The sequence below is a fragment of the Cibotium barometz genome, chromosome 38 (assembly GCF_041138505.1).
Source record: "Cibotium barometz isolate CiBa-2024 chromosome 38, ASM4113850v1, whole genome shotgun sequence".
Taxonomy (NCBI): Eukaryota; Viridiplantae; Streptophyta; class Polypodiopsida; order Cyatheales; family Cibotiaceae; genus Cibotium; species Cibotium barometz.
In genome coordinates this window covers 16,372,417-16,385,139 of record NC_141083.1, presented here as the reverse complement: position 1 = coordinate 16,385,139, position 12,723 = coordinate 16,372,417, and the positions used below count along the sequence as shown (strand labels likewise).

Here is a 12,723-nt window from a genome sequence, read left to right as displayed (position 1 = left end):
CCAGCATTTGCATGCTAAACTCACTAGTTCCATGTGGTAGATGGGCACAGGCAAAGAGAGTAATGTAGGTAGGCAAGGGGATGTGTGTGAGAGTGTCTGTTTTACTCCCTCCCTCCCTTCCCCCCCCCCTCCCCCCCCAAAAAAAGGTGTGTATGTGTGTGTTTTTTACAACCCAAAAAAAAAAAGGTGTGTGTGTGTTTTTTTTTGAGAGAGAGAGAGAGAGAGAGAGAGAGAGAGAGAGAGTGGTTCATTTTATCTTCTGTTCTGAAAAGGAAGTGTGTTTCTAACATTCAACATTTTGTTGCATGTAAGCAAACGAATGGTTCTTCAGTGTGCAAGCTTGTCACTTTGGCTACTTGAGCTTTTTACCTCCTCAGCCTCCCATGTCTTTTTGAGGGTCTCGCTCTTGTGCATAAGTTACAACAATGAACGCATGATGAAATGTTGCTGTGCTCGTTTGGTTAGCTCACCCTCCTCCTCGAGTTCAATGAAGAGCCTAAGTACAATTTGTTTTTTTTTATAGATCACATTTTCATTGACCTAGACAAGGGCTTGTTGGATGGGGGCAGCAAGCCATTTCTCTATACAAAATACATAGTAAATCATCCACCTTCACTATTTCTTTTTGTCACCACAATATATTTTGGGTGGTGTGAACTAAAGACTATTGATATACAAGTTGGGTAGGAATCATTTGCAAGCATTCCTACTCGTGAAAGAAGTATTGAGTTGGTTGAGCTAGTGAGCCACTGTGCAATTTTTCTGCTTTAAAACCTGTATATTTTCCGTCCAAGCTGGCCACACAAAGATCTAACATCATCCTCCGAGCCTCGTTTTCTGTGAAGAAAGCTTGACTTCGGAATTCCTCCAATGGCATCCACTAAAATAAAAAAAGAATCCGTTTCAAAAACACTGCATTGCATTCCAAAACAACTTAGGGTCTTTACAAACACCTCCCCCAATCTCCCTCTGTAATGACTCATAACACTTGGTACAAAGAGTGCATTCTAGTTATTGGTGCCACAAACCTACCTTTGCTGCTTCGATCTCCCCATCTTGTTCAGCTATGCCCAACGACAAGGGCCGAAGAGCACACAAAAAGTAGAGATCCGATTTGTTGAAAGAAACATAATGGCCATGCCTGCACAGGACAAGCATGAGTGAGCAAGACTATAAGCTTCATTTATGCATTGACCAAGCTCCATTCACTCTGATGCCAACAAGGGATCTAAGGGGATTACCTGAACCCTACCACTTGCATGAATTCGGTATCGACCTGCAATTGAAAGACACACCTTGCATAATCAGACAATTACTTCAAAGCACTAAGGTCAAACTGATAAACCCCAATGATGAATTACCCCAGTTTCTTCCTTGACTTCTCTCACAGCTCCAGCACCCAGATCTTCAGCCTGGAAGAATCAACCAGAGCGCATCACTTACCCTTGATTGGCTTAAATCAGATGCATGGAATCCCAAACAAGAACATAATTGAAGGTTCATATACATTATCTTTCCCTGATTGCATAACTAGCACATACTCTACATGCACAAACAACAGCAAAAATCGACTCTTGTTTGATAGTTGCCTTTTTGGGCACATGTGAGTTGGTTGTTGCTAGATTCACAAGTCTAGCTGAGAGTAGTAGAACTTATCAAGTATACTAGAGGATAACCAATGAGACAAAAATGAGGGAAATTTTTTTGAGAGAAAGAGGAGAAACATGGCTTGAATCATAATTTGGAGTAGATGTGGCCAGTGCTGATTCCATTGACATACAATGTTAAGTGTTGATTGAAATTCAATATCAAATGTTGTTGCTAAACGAGTCAGTACCTGGTTAATAAGACCAGTGGGCATCTTCCAAACACCCGAACCACGCAAAGGACCATTCTTTTCTTGTACAGCCAAAACCTACACAAAGTGCTTCAATTTTATTAACATGACTAATATAGCTCCACCATCGGCAGAATACTTCTGGATACAAGCTAAATACGCCAATTGTGTGTTTGTTTGGCTAATCTAGGATGAGCACCTTCTCAATTATGCCTAAAAACACGAGTTTTAATACCTCTCTGTAATCATTCATCACAAATGCACCAATGCCAACTTGATGAGAAGCATTTGGTGGAAGAGTAGAAGGACTTTCAGGTATCCAGTATGTCATCATTACATAGCTTGGTTCTGCATGGTGGTACTTGAAGCCTTCCTGCAAGCAAACATTGACATGAGGGACTAGAAGAAATTAGCACAACTTCTTCACATGAATGAAAGCCACCCTCTTATTAGCCCGTGCAAACATAAACACATGAAGAATTGACAGACTCATCAGGGACCAACAGCTCCAGACCAAGGCTGAAATTTGAAGGCCTACCCTAATCTTCAATTTGAACGCCATGAACTAGGTTGACCTTCAAAATATATATGTTTGTGTAAAATTTAGAGAAATTCTCAAAATAGTGGCCTTCTGTGGTCTTCTTTTGCAATTTTCTTAGAAGCCTTCCAGGGCTCCGATGCCCTCTGAAGGCTTCAAATTTCAGCACTGCGAGTCCAGACCACCCAGAGCATGGGAGAGTTAGACCAGATGTCACACCTGAGCATGGGGCCGGTGCGCACTGGACCATCATGTCCATTGGCAGTCACAGGTCATATAGATGCCATATCCCACCCAATAACCACTCTTGGATTCAGCAATTCATCACTTGCCCCTCGGGCTCGACTAGATCCAGACCCACATATTGTCAGTTCAACACTTAACTAACTCTCCTTTACTCAACCGCTTACCCATCCTACGCCTTGCATAACTCATAGAGTAACATACTCCATAGCCAGGCAGGGATGTAGCATGTGCCAAATGTCATAGAGTAACAATCATACCCCATAGCCAGCCAGGGATGTAGCATGTGCCAAATGCCATTACCCATAGAGTAACAATTATACCCCATAGCCTGCCAGGGATGTAGGATATGCTGATTACCTGTGCCAAATGTCGTAACCCACAGAGTAACAATCATACCCCACAGCCTGCCAGGGATGTAGCATATGCTGATCACTTGTGCCAAATGTTGCCGTGCAAAAATACATTCTCTCTTATCAGGGCAATCAGAAGAGATCTAAGGACCTTACCTTGACATTGTTATTGCTGTTTATAAGGGAAAGACTGTATCTAAAAGAGAAACTCCTAACAAAAAGACCACACAATTTTGAAACATCTACCTTTATGGCCAGAGGCACAAACTCTGCAAGTTGTGAAGGTAGTTGCAACCAGACTCCTCTCTTTCTCTGCCACACAGGTCTAGAGATCATTAGAAGACATCTCCATGGCTGCTTGCTTTGAGCAAATATGACTGTTCTTAAAAAATTGTAGCACCTGGATTTTCCAATGTAAAAGAGATGCTCTAAGGCTATCAATGAAGTCGTCCACATTTGTGGGCAAGCTACTAGGATCAACAATGACACCATCATAACAGTCCTCTTTAGCCTGGAGCAAAGCTGGCTCCTCTGCCAACTTAGGAAGCCCAATTTTGCCATTCCTCGTATACAAACCCTTCTTTCTTAGAAACTCGTTGTATAGAGATGACTGTTTGTCTAGTATCAAACTCCTATCATAGGATGACTGAGCTTGGCAGCGCACATACACTGCACACGCCACAAAAACATGATGTTAAAAAACAACTTAGAAACCCAAGCGGATTAGGGAAAACCCATGATCAGTAACAAGGAGCTTTGAAACTAATGACCTATATTTTCGCTTCTAACATGGATGCATACTTGAAGGCAGGAAGTGTTTTCCTAGTCCGGCACAATAATATCATCCATACTATTATCCACACTAATCTGCCACATGGCCAAGCGAAGCTCACCGAGCTCTCCTGCTCAAGCATGAGGGGGAGCAGCAGAGCAAGGGTCAACAAACTAGTGTCATGAATTGAGTCAATGTGCTCGAGTATCTGGCCTTACAGGAGGGTGTTGGCACTTGGAGATACTGCCTCATGTAATGTAGTTCTCATATAAACTAGTGTCAGGGGCTAGAGTTCACTACCCAAGAGCTCCATGTTGATATGCAGCATGTCATGTGTCACATCAGCACTCCATGACGTCGTGCCACAGCATCATGCCAACTAGCTAGCAAGCTAAAACCACCATGCCACATTAACATGCGAAGCGGCATGGCATGACATAAGCAAGGTTTGTGCAGTAATGGGTCAAAGGCCGCATGTTGTCAAGTTAAGAGACAAACATGGCTGGAGACCCCCTTGACAACTGAAAAGGGCAAAGACGCCACCACCTAGGAAGCTTAATGATTTCTACAGAAAAGGAATCCTTGCTTGGATTTTTCTCATTCTTGTACCAATTATCACACCCAATGCAAATCTAGTTCATGCGTCTCTGCTGCTACTGAGAGTGGTTCCACTATTGACATCTGTTCATGTGATCAGAAGTGCTCGTGTTAACTTGCCATGTAACCCCTACATGTGCAGCCTAATTTTACATAGCCCATGTTAGCTACATTATTGCAAACGTCAAAGTGATTGGCAGTGCAATAATCGGAAAGTAGCTCCAACAAAATGAGCCGTTGCTTTTGATTTGACCCATATAATCCATCACATTGAAAAACCTAAGGCTGCTAATCTCGTAGCAGAGTTCTGAGCCCAAGAAAGGCTTAAAGAGCCTCTTTTTCTTTTTGAGAGGGAGAGAGAGGTGCTGATCTGCATCGAGAGTCGAGAAACTGTGAATTAAATCTCTCTCTCTCTCTCTCTCTCACACACACACACACACACACACAAGCATTCTTACTGCTTTCTTTGCATGCCATGATTGAAGACTCGCAAGCAAAGAAGGGAGGGGCGGGGGGAGGGAACCTGAATTCATTGAGTTCCTAGGGTTTCGCCATAGCCAGGAGCTTCTGTGGTGGTTGCTGCGGCAGATCGAGCCATTATCAGTGCCACAGTGGACGGTTCGGACGGCGGCAAAAGCCATGAGAGTGAGAGGGGGTGTGTGTCGGGGGGAGCTATGACCACTTAAATAGAGAGCCAACTACGTGGGCAGTGGAACACCGCAACGTGGGTGTTTATTTATTTAAATAGGTAATGATGTGTGATTATAACACATGACCAACAATGCTTTAAAGTTTACAGTTTTGTGCACCTCGTGACCTTGTCATAAGACACGCGGACACGGTTGGTCGTCGATCAAAATAATGGAAATTTCTTCTTTTTTTAACAATAAATAGATATTTACACCCCCTTGTGTGTACCAGTACCACAGTGTTCATGAAAAACCTAGGTTTAGTATCAGGTGAATGGCAAATTTTAAAAAATAACTTCCAAAATTCAAAATAACAATTCACAAAAACCTACAAATTTCAAGGGATTTTAGTCATAATTTTGCTAAAAACCTACAGCAATTTGAGGTTGAAGGTTTTTTGAATTGTTGGGAAAAATGTTTTCTGCGAGACACTGGTGTGTACAGTGTACACCCCTCACACACCTCCACAGCCGACAATTTGTACAAGGGTGCACATCCACCGTAGTCACCATAGCAAGGTCCGGAATGTGTACATCAAGTTTGAAAGGAACTAATGCATGAAATGGACCTAAACTAATTAAAAAACTTTGTTGACACTCAATAATTATTCATAAAGTTGAGATCCTACGTTGATGGGAAAAAAAGGGGAAATATTAGGAAGCCGAAAAGTAGAAAAAAAATAGTCTTAGTTTTTTAAAAAACAATGCTATTTGCATTTTATTAATTTTTATCAAACCGTTTTGCTTATTACCGACCATTTTTTAAATTCTCAATGGTGAGAGGCTACCCTTTCCCAAGAAAGCAACGAACAAATATATTTGTAGTGAAATTGAAATAAGCATTTTATTTTGTTATATATATATATATTAGGCTAATTGAGTCACATGAGGAATAAATTATTGCTGCCGACCAAACTCAACGGACAAGAAAGGAAAAGACACCCTTGACAACAATTATGACATGAACCTTGTGCCCTTTGTCTCGTTTTCATGCAATTGGTTATGTAATCATTAATAGATATTAACGACCTAATCATTGTATATAGATCTTACACAAGCATTCACTTTTTTTTTAAGAGGTTCTTTCCTTTAAGTCACACTCGTTTTTGAGCATTTTGATAAAATACTCACAAAATTTTATAAATGTTCGTAAAGAATTACATTAAAATTTAAAAAAACTTGCTATAAAAATTAAGCAAATAGGGTCCATGAATCACGTTCCAAAGATCACTAAAAAAATAAAATCATAGTTTCTTTTCGGGGCTTGGGAAAAGTTGGGTTCACTATCTTACAGCTACACCCTTCACTCTGTCTAATCCCACTCCTCCAAGCTCATACCTCAATCGGATGGCTAGGGAATTATTGTAGATATATAGAATATCATGTATCATGTTTTGCTCAATTTACCATGTACATGGGTCAAATGTATCATTTTTAATACTTACACCCAAACTCGAGGGTGTCACCCATAAATATGTATTATTGTAGATATATAGAATATCATGTATCATGTTTTGCTCAATTTACCATGTACATGGGTCAAATGTATCATTTTTAATACTTACACCCAAACTCGAGGGGGTCACCCATAAATATGTAAGCATAGCATGTGGATTCAATAGAAGGGATTTCCTTTTTTAACACATTTTTTACATATAGAAGGGTACCATTTAAAGGGGGTATTCATGGACTTAATAGAAAAACGGTGTATTTTATTCATGAAAAATTCACAGATAAGGGGTTTTTTAAGTAGGCCTTGAACACACATGATATAGAGGGTTTACATATAGTAAACCTTCCGACCACCCAAATCATTGCTTGGGTCCTCCCTTTTCTTTCTTCTTTCGCTCAAAGGGCATACATAAATACTAATAATTGGCTTGACTCTTGGGGGATTCACTTTAAGAATATGCAAAATAGCACGAGAGTTCAACATAAAGATTTTTTTTATTTCCTTTTTTGAGATAAATTTACAGAAATATATGTACATAAGGGTATTATTTAAAGGATTTTGAAAAAATTTGTAAGTTTATAAAGAAAAAGGGTTCATTTTATTTTTACTAAATTGACATATAAGGGATTTTATATATATGGCTTGAACGCATGTGATATATATGCGATTTTTATATAATGACCTCCCCGAGGCTTGACTTTTATAATGCGCCATGATCACCTATTTACTATGGTCATTATGCAAGTTGCAATCGTTAAAAGTAGAACATTTACGGAGAGCAACTATTACTCCTAGCAGAACATAGTTGCATGAGTTTGATAATCTTAGTAAATAGTTCTCTTTAAAGTAATGAAAACAAAAGGCATAATAGGATCACTTTTTTAACAATGCACCTTCATTACCCATGGATATAGTGTATAGTGTCTCTCTCACTACCAACCCAAAACAAAAGTAATGAAAACAAAAGGCACAATAGCATCACTTTTTTAAAAATGCTCCTTAGTTACCCATGGATATAGTGTCTCTCTCATTACCAACCCAAAACAAAAGTAATGAAAACAAAAGACACAATAGCATCACTTTTTTAAAAATGCACCTTCATCGTTATCCATGGATATAGTGTATAGTGTCTCTCTCATTACCAACCAAAATTAAGAAGTACTTGATGAGTTCACGCATTAAGGATATTGAGGTGTTGCACATTTACAATAAATAATAACCATACGCATCCCATACAAAGTTGAGCATACTCTTTAGGTAGGTATATTTCTTATAGATATGCTATAAGACATGCTAGTATATTCTTAGTAAGGTGTGCAAGGGTCCCCCTAATAGCTTTATCAGATCTCTTTGCACACCGTTGCTGTCATGGTCTTAATGGTATTATGACTATGCTATGACTTCTTTTGTCAAAGTTACACAAATTATTTCATGTGAAAAAACAAGTGCCACTTATTTTCACGATTGAACTGTAGTACAAATAATACATGCTCACTTTTTAACAAGAATCTATTTGTAGTACAAAGAGCACATGCTGTGTAAATGCTCACTTTTTAACAAAAATTTATGATTTTTTCTTGAACTAGTGAAACCATGCCTTCCTTAGAATGTGCCATTTTGATGGGTTACACTTAAGCTCTCACCCTTTGGTTCATAAATCAGCCTTTCTTGGCCCTTTACTTAACATAACTTTTAGAACCTTTATTTTTACAATTCCATGGAAGGACTTTTGGAGTTCTTGTTTACGTGTTTTGGAGCTAAAACTTGCATTGACACTATCCATAATAGTTCTTAGTTGATGTAGGAGCTAGCACTTTATGGTGTGATGAGAGGAGGTGAGTTCAGGTTCGAACTCACATCCACAAGGGGATTTTTTTTTTTGTGGAACCTTATGTGGATCCTTCTCACCATGGATTAGCAATTCTCAACAAGCAATTTCTTCACACTTTCATCCAATTATTATTATTTTTTAAAAATCTGATGAAGGAACTTTTTCAATCTCGTCTGTTTTTTTTTGTTTAAATACGAGAAAGGGTATTTAATTACGGTGATTCAAACCGTTCGAGAGGATATCTACAAAAATATGCTACCAAATTCTAATGCAAGCGGTATGTATCTAGGTCATTGATGACGATTTATCAACTCCTAAAGACATTTTCTATGTTCAAAAAAGGATATGCTTAATCCTTTAAAGCCAATGAAGAAGAAGAAGAAGAAGAAGAAGAAGAAGAAGAATAAGAAAAGGAAGATGATGATGATGAAGAGGACACAACATTAGTTCAACTACCAAACGATGATGATGACGATGATGAAGTGGACACGCCATTAGTTCAACTACCAAATATATATACTACTTGGTCGCATAGGTGGGAAGAGAAGGGAAGGGGCAATAAGGCCAAACCTCTTCCTAAAGGTAAGGATTCTTTGAACACTCCTCTAGATGATAGGAATTTACAATTAACACTAGGTTAACATATCTTGTATTTTTGTAATTTGTGGATACATTGTTCTATTTTCTTACACAGTCCTTAATGAAAAAGGATGATGGATATTTAGGATCCAAATCGCATATCCATGTGAGACCATTTGTGTGGCTAGTACTTTTGACCATGGGAACCTTGGACACTTAGTCTTAGGTGTAGCCACATGTAGAAAGATGGTCATGTGTATAATGCATGTTGACTAATGAGAAAGGATACAACCCCATTATCTAGACTTTAACCTATGTCTTTCTCTTTCTTGTATTCTCTTGTGTGATGCTCTCATCTTGTGCTAGTGTGGTAATGTGCATGTTTGAGAGAGGATTGCTTGCATGCATAGATGATAGAGTGTATCTCTTCATTTCCTCTATTACATGAGTGAGAAAAAATAGTGGTGACAAGTTTCCACATAACCTACCTCCAAGTATTTTTCTTGACCTAATGGATTAACAAAATCAATGGAGTAGGAATGTGAGCACCAATAACTTTTTCCATTAGGAGGTTGAGCTATCGGCTAAGAGGTAAGTCTTTAAAAGACCCTTGCATTAACAAGGCTAAATATATTTGGTGCCATGGCTAGGAAATGCCTATATAGATGAACTTTTCTTGCATTTTATCTTGATTGTGGAAGTAAATATGGCCAAAGTTAAGAAAACACATGGTTGTTGGAAATTATATTATTGGAATTTTATTGATTTGTGAGTTATTTTTTGTGTTTTTAGTGATATAATCAACATGAGAGGATGTCGTGTGAGACTTTAGCAACAAGTACAATGGAAAAATCCACGTTGAGGCATATGCAGAGGCTTATTGTCTCAACTCATGACTATAGTAGGAAATCAGGACAATAGCCCGACGGTCGAGGCATTCGTCTTACCCTTTGTGTGTATGCCTACATGTATCTGGGGGGATATGAGCAAGCTTGAGTTGATTATGCCAAAGTTCAAAGCACCATCAGCTTTGAGTTTCCATCGACGGCGGTGACGTAGCATGCCATTGGCTTTGATCTTCCATCGGCCGGCACACTCCAAGACATACTGGGTAGTTGGTTCCATTTTCTTATTCCATAAATTTTGTATTTATCATTGAATTTAAACTTTGCATAGTTTTTTGCAATTTCAAAAAAAGGCCTTCGAGTGAGGGCAGCGTATTTGTCTCAAGGAATTTGGTGTTATTTCTCAAGTATTATAGCCTGTTTTGGGCCTTACACAGGCCGAGCTTGCCCGAATACGGTAAGCTATCCTTGCACACGAAACAGAGGCCATTCGTCCTTTGTTCACCTCACGATTTGGCATGTAGGAGCCAAGCGGTGTAGGCACGTCCTTGACCCCGTCATTATCCATAGATGACCCCATGATTCTATCCGTAGACTTATACAACTTAGAAGAACTACAAATTTTTCTAGGTTTGTCGGGGTTTTACCGACAGTATATAAAGGACTATGTGAAGGTCACGGTCCACTTGACAGATCATATGAGAACTAAAAGCAAAACGATCTGTTGGGAGGATCCGAACAAAGTAGTTTTGGGAAACTCAATGTTGCAATCACAACTGCACCTACCTTGAGCATAGTGGACCCTAATGAGCCATTTGTCGTAGAAATAAATGCTAGTGATAAGCCATTAAGGTGGTTTTATTGCAAAGAAAATCCCAATTACATTTGAAAGAAAAACACTTGATGGTGCCCAGTGTAACTACTTTGCCTACTATGAGTAAGAGTTACTTGCAGTAGTTCATGCTATTATAAGTGGCGACATTATTTATATGGTGCTACTTTTGAGGTCCATAGGGACCATGAAAGCTTGAAATGGTTTTCAAGTCAAAGTGAGTTAAAAGGTAGGAAAGCCACGTGGGGGGCAGAGATCCTACAAGAGTTTGACCTTCAACTTTGTTTACCAGAGAGGTGAATTTAATATAGTAGCAGATGCATTGAGTCACATGCCAATGGTGAACAAGTGGAGCTTCACTATATTCAAGAAAAAGTTATTAGATTCACTACTAGGTTTGTGTGAGCATGATCTATCTTATTAAGAGGTTTGGCTTGCTATATGAGCGCGCACTTGCCAGCAGCCATTTCCTTCCTTGTAAAAAAGGAGTGCTAATCTGGAGCGATTAGCGAAGGTTTTTGCAAGAATAAGAGAGAGTTCTAGTCTAGAGAGACTAGATGAGTCTCTTGGGTTATGTACCAAGATGGAGAGCTCCGGGGGGTGGACCCTTCACAACTATTCGACTTTGTTTTAAATGGGGGTGATAAAGTTCTTTAGGTGGAAAGGTTTAGGACCTTCTCTATTGACGATGGGTACTTCCTTTACAAAGGTAGTGTTTATGTACCATATATTAGTGACTTTCGGTGCCAAATTCTTATTGAAAGTCATAATAGTCCAAGTGCTAGTCACCCTGGGGTACAAAATACCTATACCTGACTTAAAAGACAACTCTATTTGTTCAAGGACATCCAAGTCTTCGTGTTGAAATGCAAGAAGTGCTAGGTCAATAGGCATGAGCGTCTCAAAGTAGGAGGCTTGCTCCATCCATTAGATAATCCCAAAGGAAAATGGGAGAGTATGTCCATGGATTTTATCACTGGTTTACCTAAAACGAGTCGAGGGTATGATTCAATTTGGGTGGTGGTAGATAGGTTGACTAAAATTGCCAAGTTTACTCCTACTGAAAACTCTTGAGCTAACTAATTTTTTTATCGAACATCTCTAAAGCTATATGGCCTACCCAGAGATATAGTTTCTGATAGAGATAGGAAGTTCGATAGCGACTTTTGGAGGGAAGTCTTTAAAAAGTTGGATACTACTCTGAGTATGAGTACGGCCGACTATCTGTAGTCCAGACAAAAACAGTCAACCAAGTGCTAGAAGACATGCTTCGAGTGTATGTTAATAAAAAGAAATCAAATTGGGAGGAGTACGTGCCACTGTTGGAATTTTCTTGGTTCAGGGGTGAGGCACCCGGGTCAGAGGACCGTGGGCAAGTGTGGGCAAGCAGGCCACTACATAAGCCTGACAATTTTGATTCTTATCCACACTTCTTTAAGGTTGTGGGTGGTGAACAAGAGCCTTTCTCTCTTCCCTCATTGTGGTGGCTATGGTGGCTTTCTATGAGAAACATAACAACACTCAAGTCCATTATGAGCACCATTTTCCCTAGGCAAAGCCACCCAAGTACTTTTTGGACACCCATGTGTCCCGGAGAAGGAACCAACCTACAAAGTGCATCATCCATACATGCACAACTCAACGCACATCACATTACAACCCGTTTTGAGCACCCACGAGCTCAGACATGGGACCCTCATAATTTGGTTGAGACAATTTTACATTTGTTTTATGCATGCAATCAAGGGGGGAACCCATGTTATATGGCTAAAAACACCACGGCTTTTGCAAAAGCCGATACTTGCTTGTTATTTCAGGGCTATGGAGGGAATAAAAGTGTAGAACTCTATGTGTCTTACATGGACACAATTTGCAACTCTTCATTAAGTTATGGCTTGATCGGCCTCTCTGTGCCTCTCCTTAGGCACCTTCACACCAATGTGACTACTATGTGTATTTTTATAAGATGCATATGTGAACAAGGGCTTAATATAGGCTCCATTATCTCTGTTTACTTTGTTTTAACTTAAAGCACACACTAGTCTACAACTTTGATCTTGCATCCTCTGATTTTATCTTTCCTCTCCTATCACATGAACTGGGTCGTATATGTGAGCTCCTTTGAATTGATTGCTTGAGCTACGATTGCTCTTCT

General features: G+C 39.5%; 1 protein-coding gene across 2 annotated transcripts; it reads right to left on the bottom strand.

Annotated features, from left to right (window-relative positions):
- Positions 1-495: 495 nt before the first annotated feature.
- Positions 496-5,017, bottom strand: LOC147616396 (nudix hydrolase 2-like). Of its 2 annotated transcripts, none has more exons than XM_086777466.1 (9): positions 4,864-5,017; positions 3,372-3,640; positions 3,218-3,283; positions 2,073-2,210; positions 1,838-1,915; positions 1,362-1,412; positions 1,242-1,276; positions 1,033-1,141; positions 496-880 (listed from the first exon to the last, which is right to left on the bottom strand). In XM_086777466.1, exons 1-9 carry the CDS (start codon positions 4,979-4,981, stop codon positions 707-709), a joined length of 1,038 nt encoding a protein of 345 aa, XP_086633592.1. In that variant the 5' UTR covers positions 4,982-5,017; the 3' UTR covers positions 496-706. The 2 variants fall into 2 exon arrangements, with proteins under 2 accessions (XP_086633592.1, XP_086633593.1); XM_086777467.1 differs by lacking the exon at positions 4,864-5,017 and adding an exon at positions 3,962-4,825.
- Positions 5,018-12,723: the final 7,706 nt, after the last annotated feature.

What these genes read in the sequence shown, in the direction of transcription:
- LOC147616396 (XM_086777466.1), bottom strand. Translation starts at nt 4,981, where the DNA reads ATGGCTTTTGCCGCCGTCCGAACCGTCCACTGTGGCACTGATAATGGC. An exon ending in TAGGAACTCAATGAATTCAG is followed by an intron (nt 3,641 to 4,863) that starts GTTCCCTCCCCC and finishes TGGCGTGTGCAG; the next exon opens with TGTATGTGCGCTGCCAAGCT. An exon ending in CCACTGGTCTTATTAACCAG is followed by an intron (nt 1,413 to 1,837) that starts GTACTGACTCGT and finishes TGATTCTTCCAG; the next exon opens with GCTGAAGATCTGGGTGCTGG.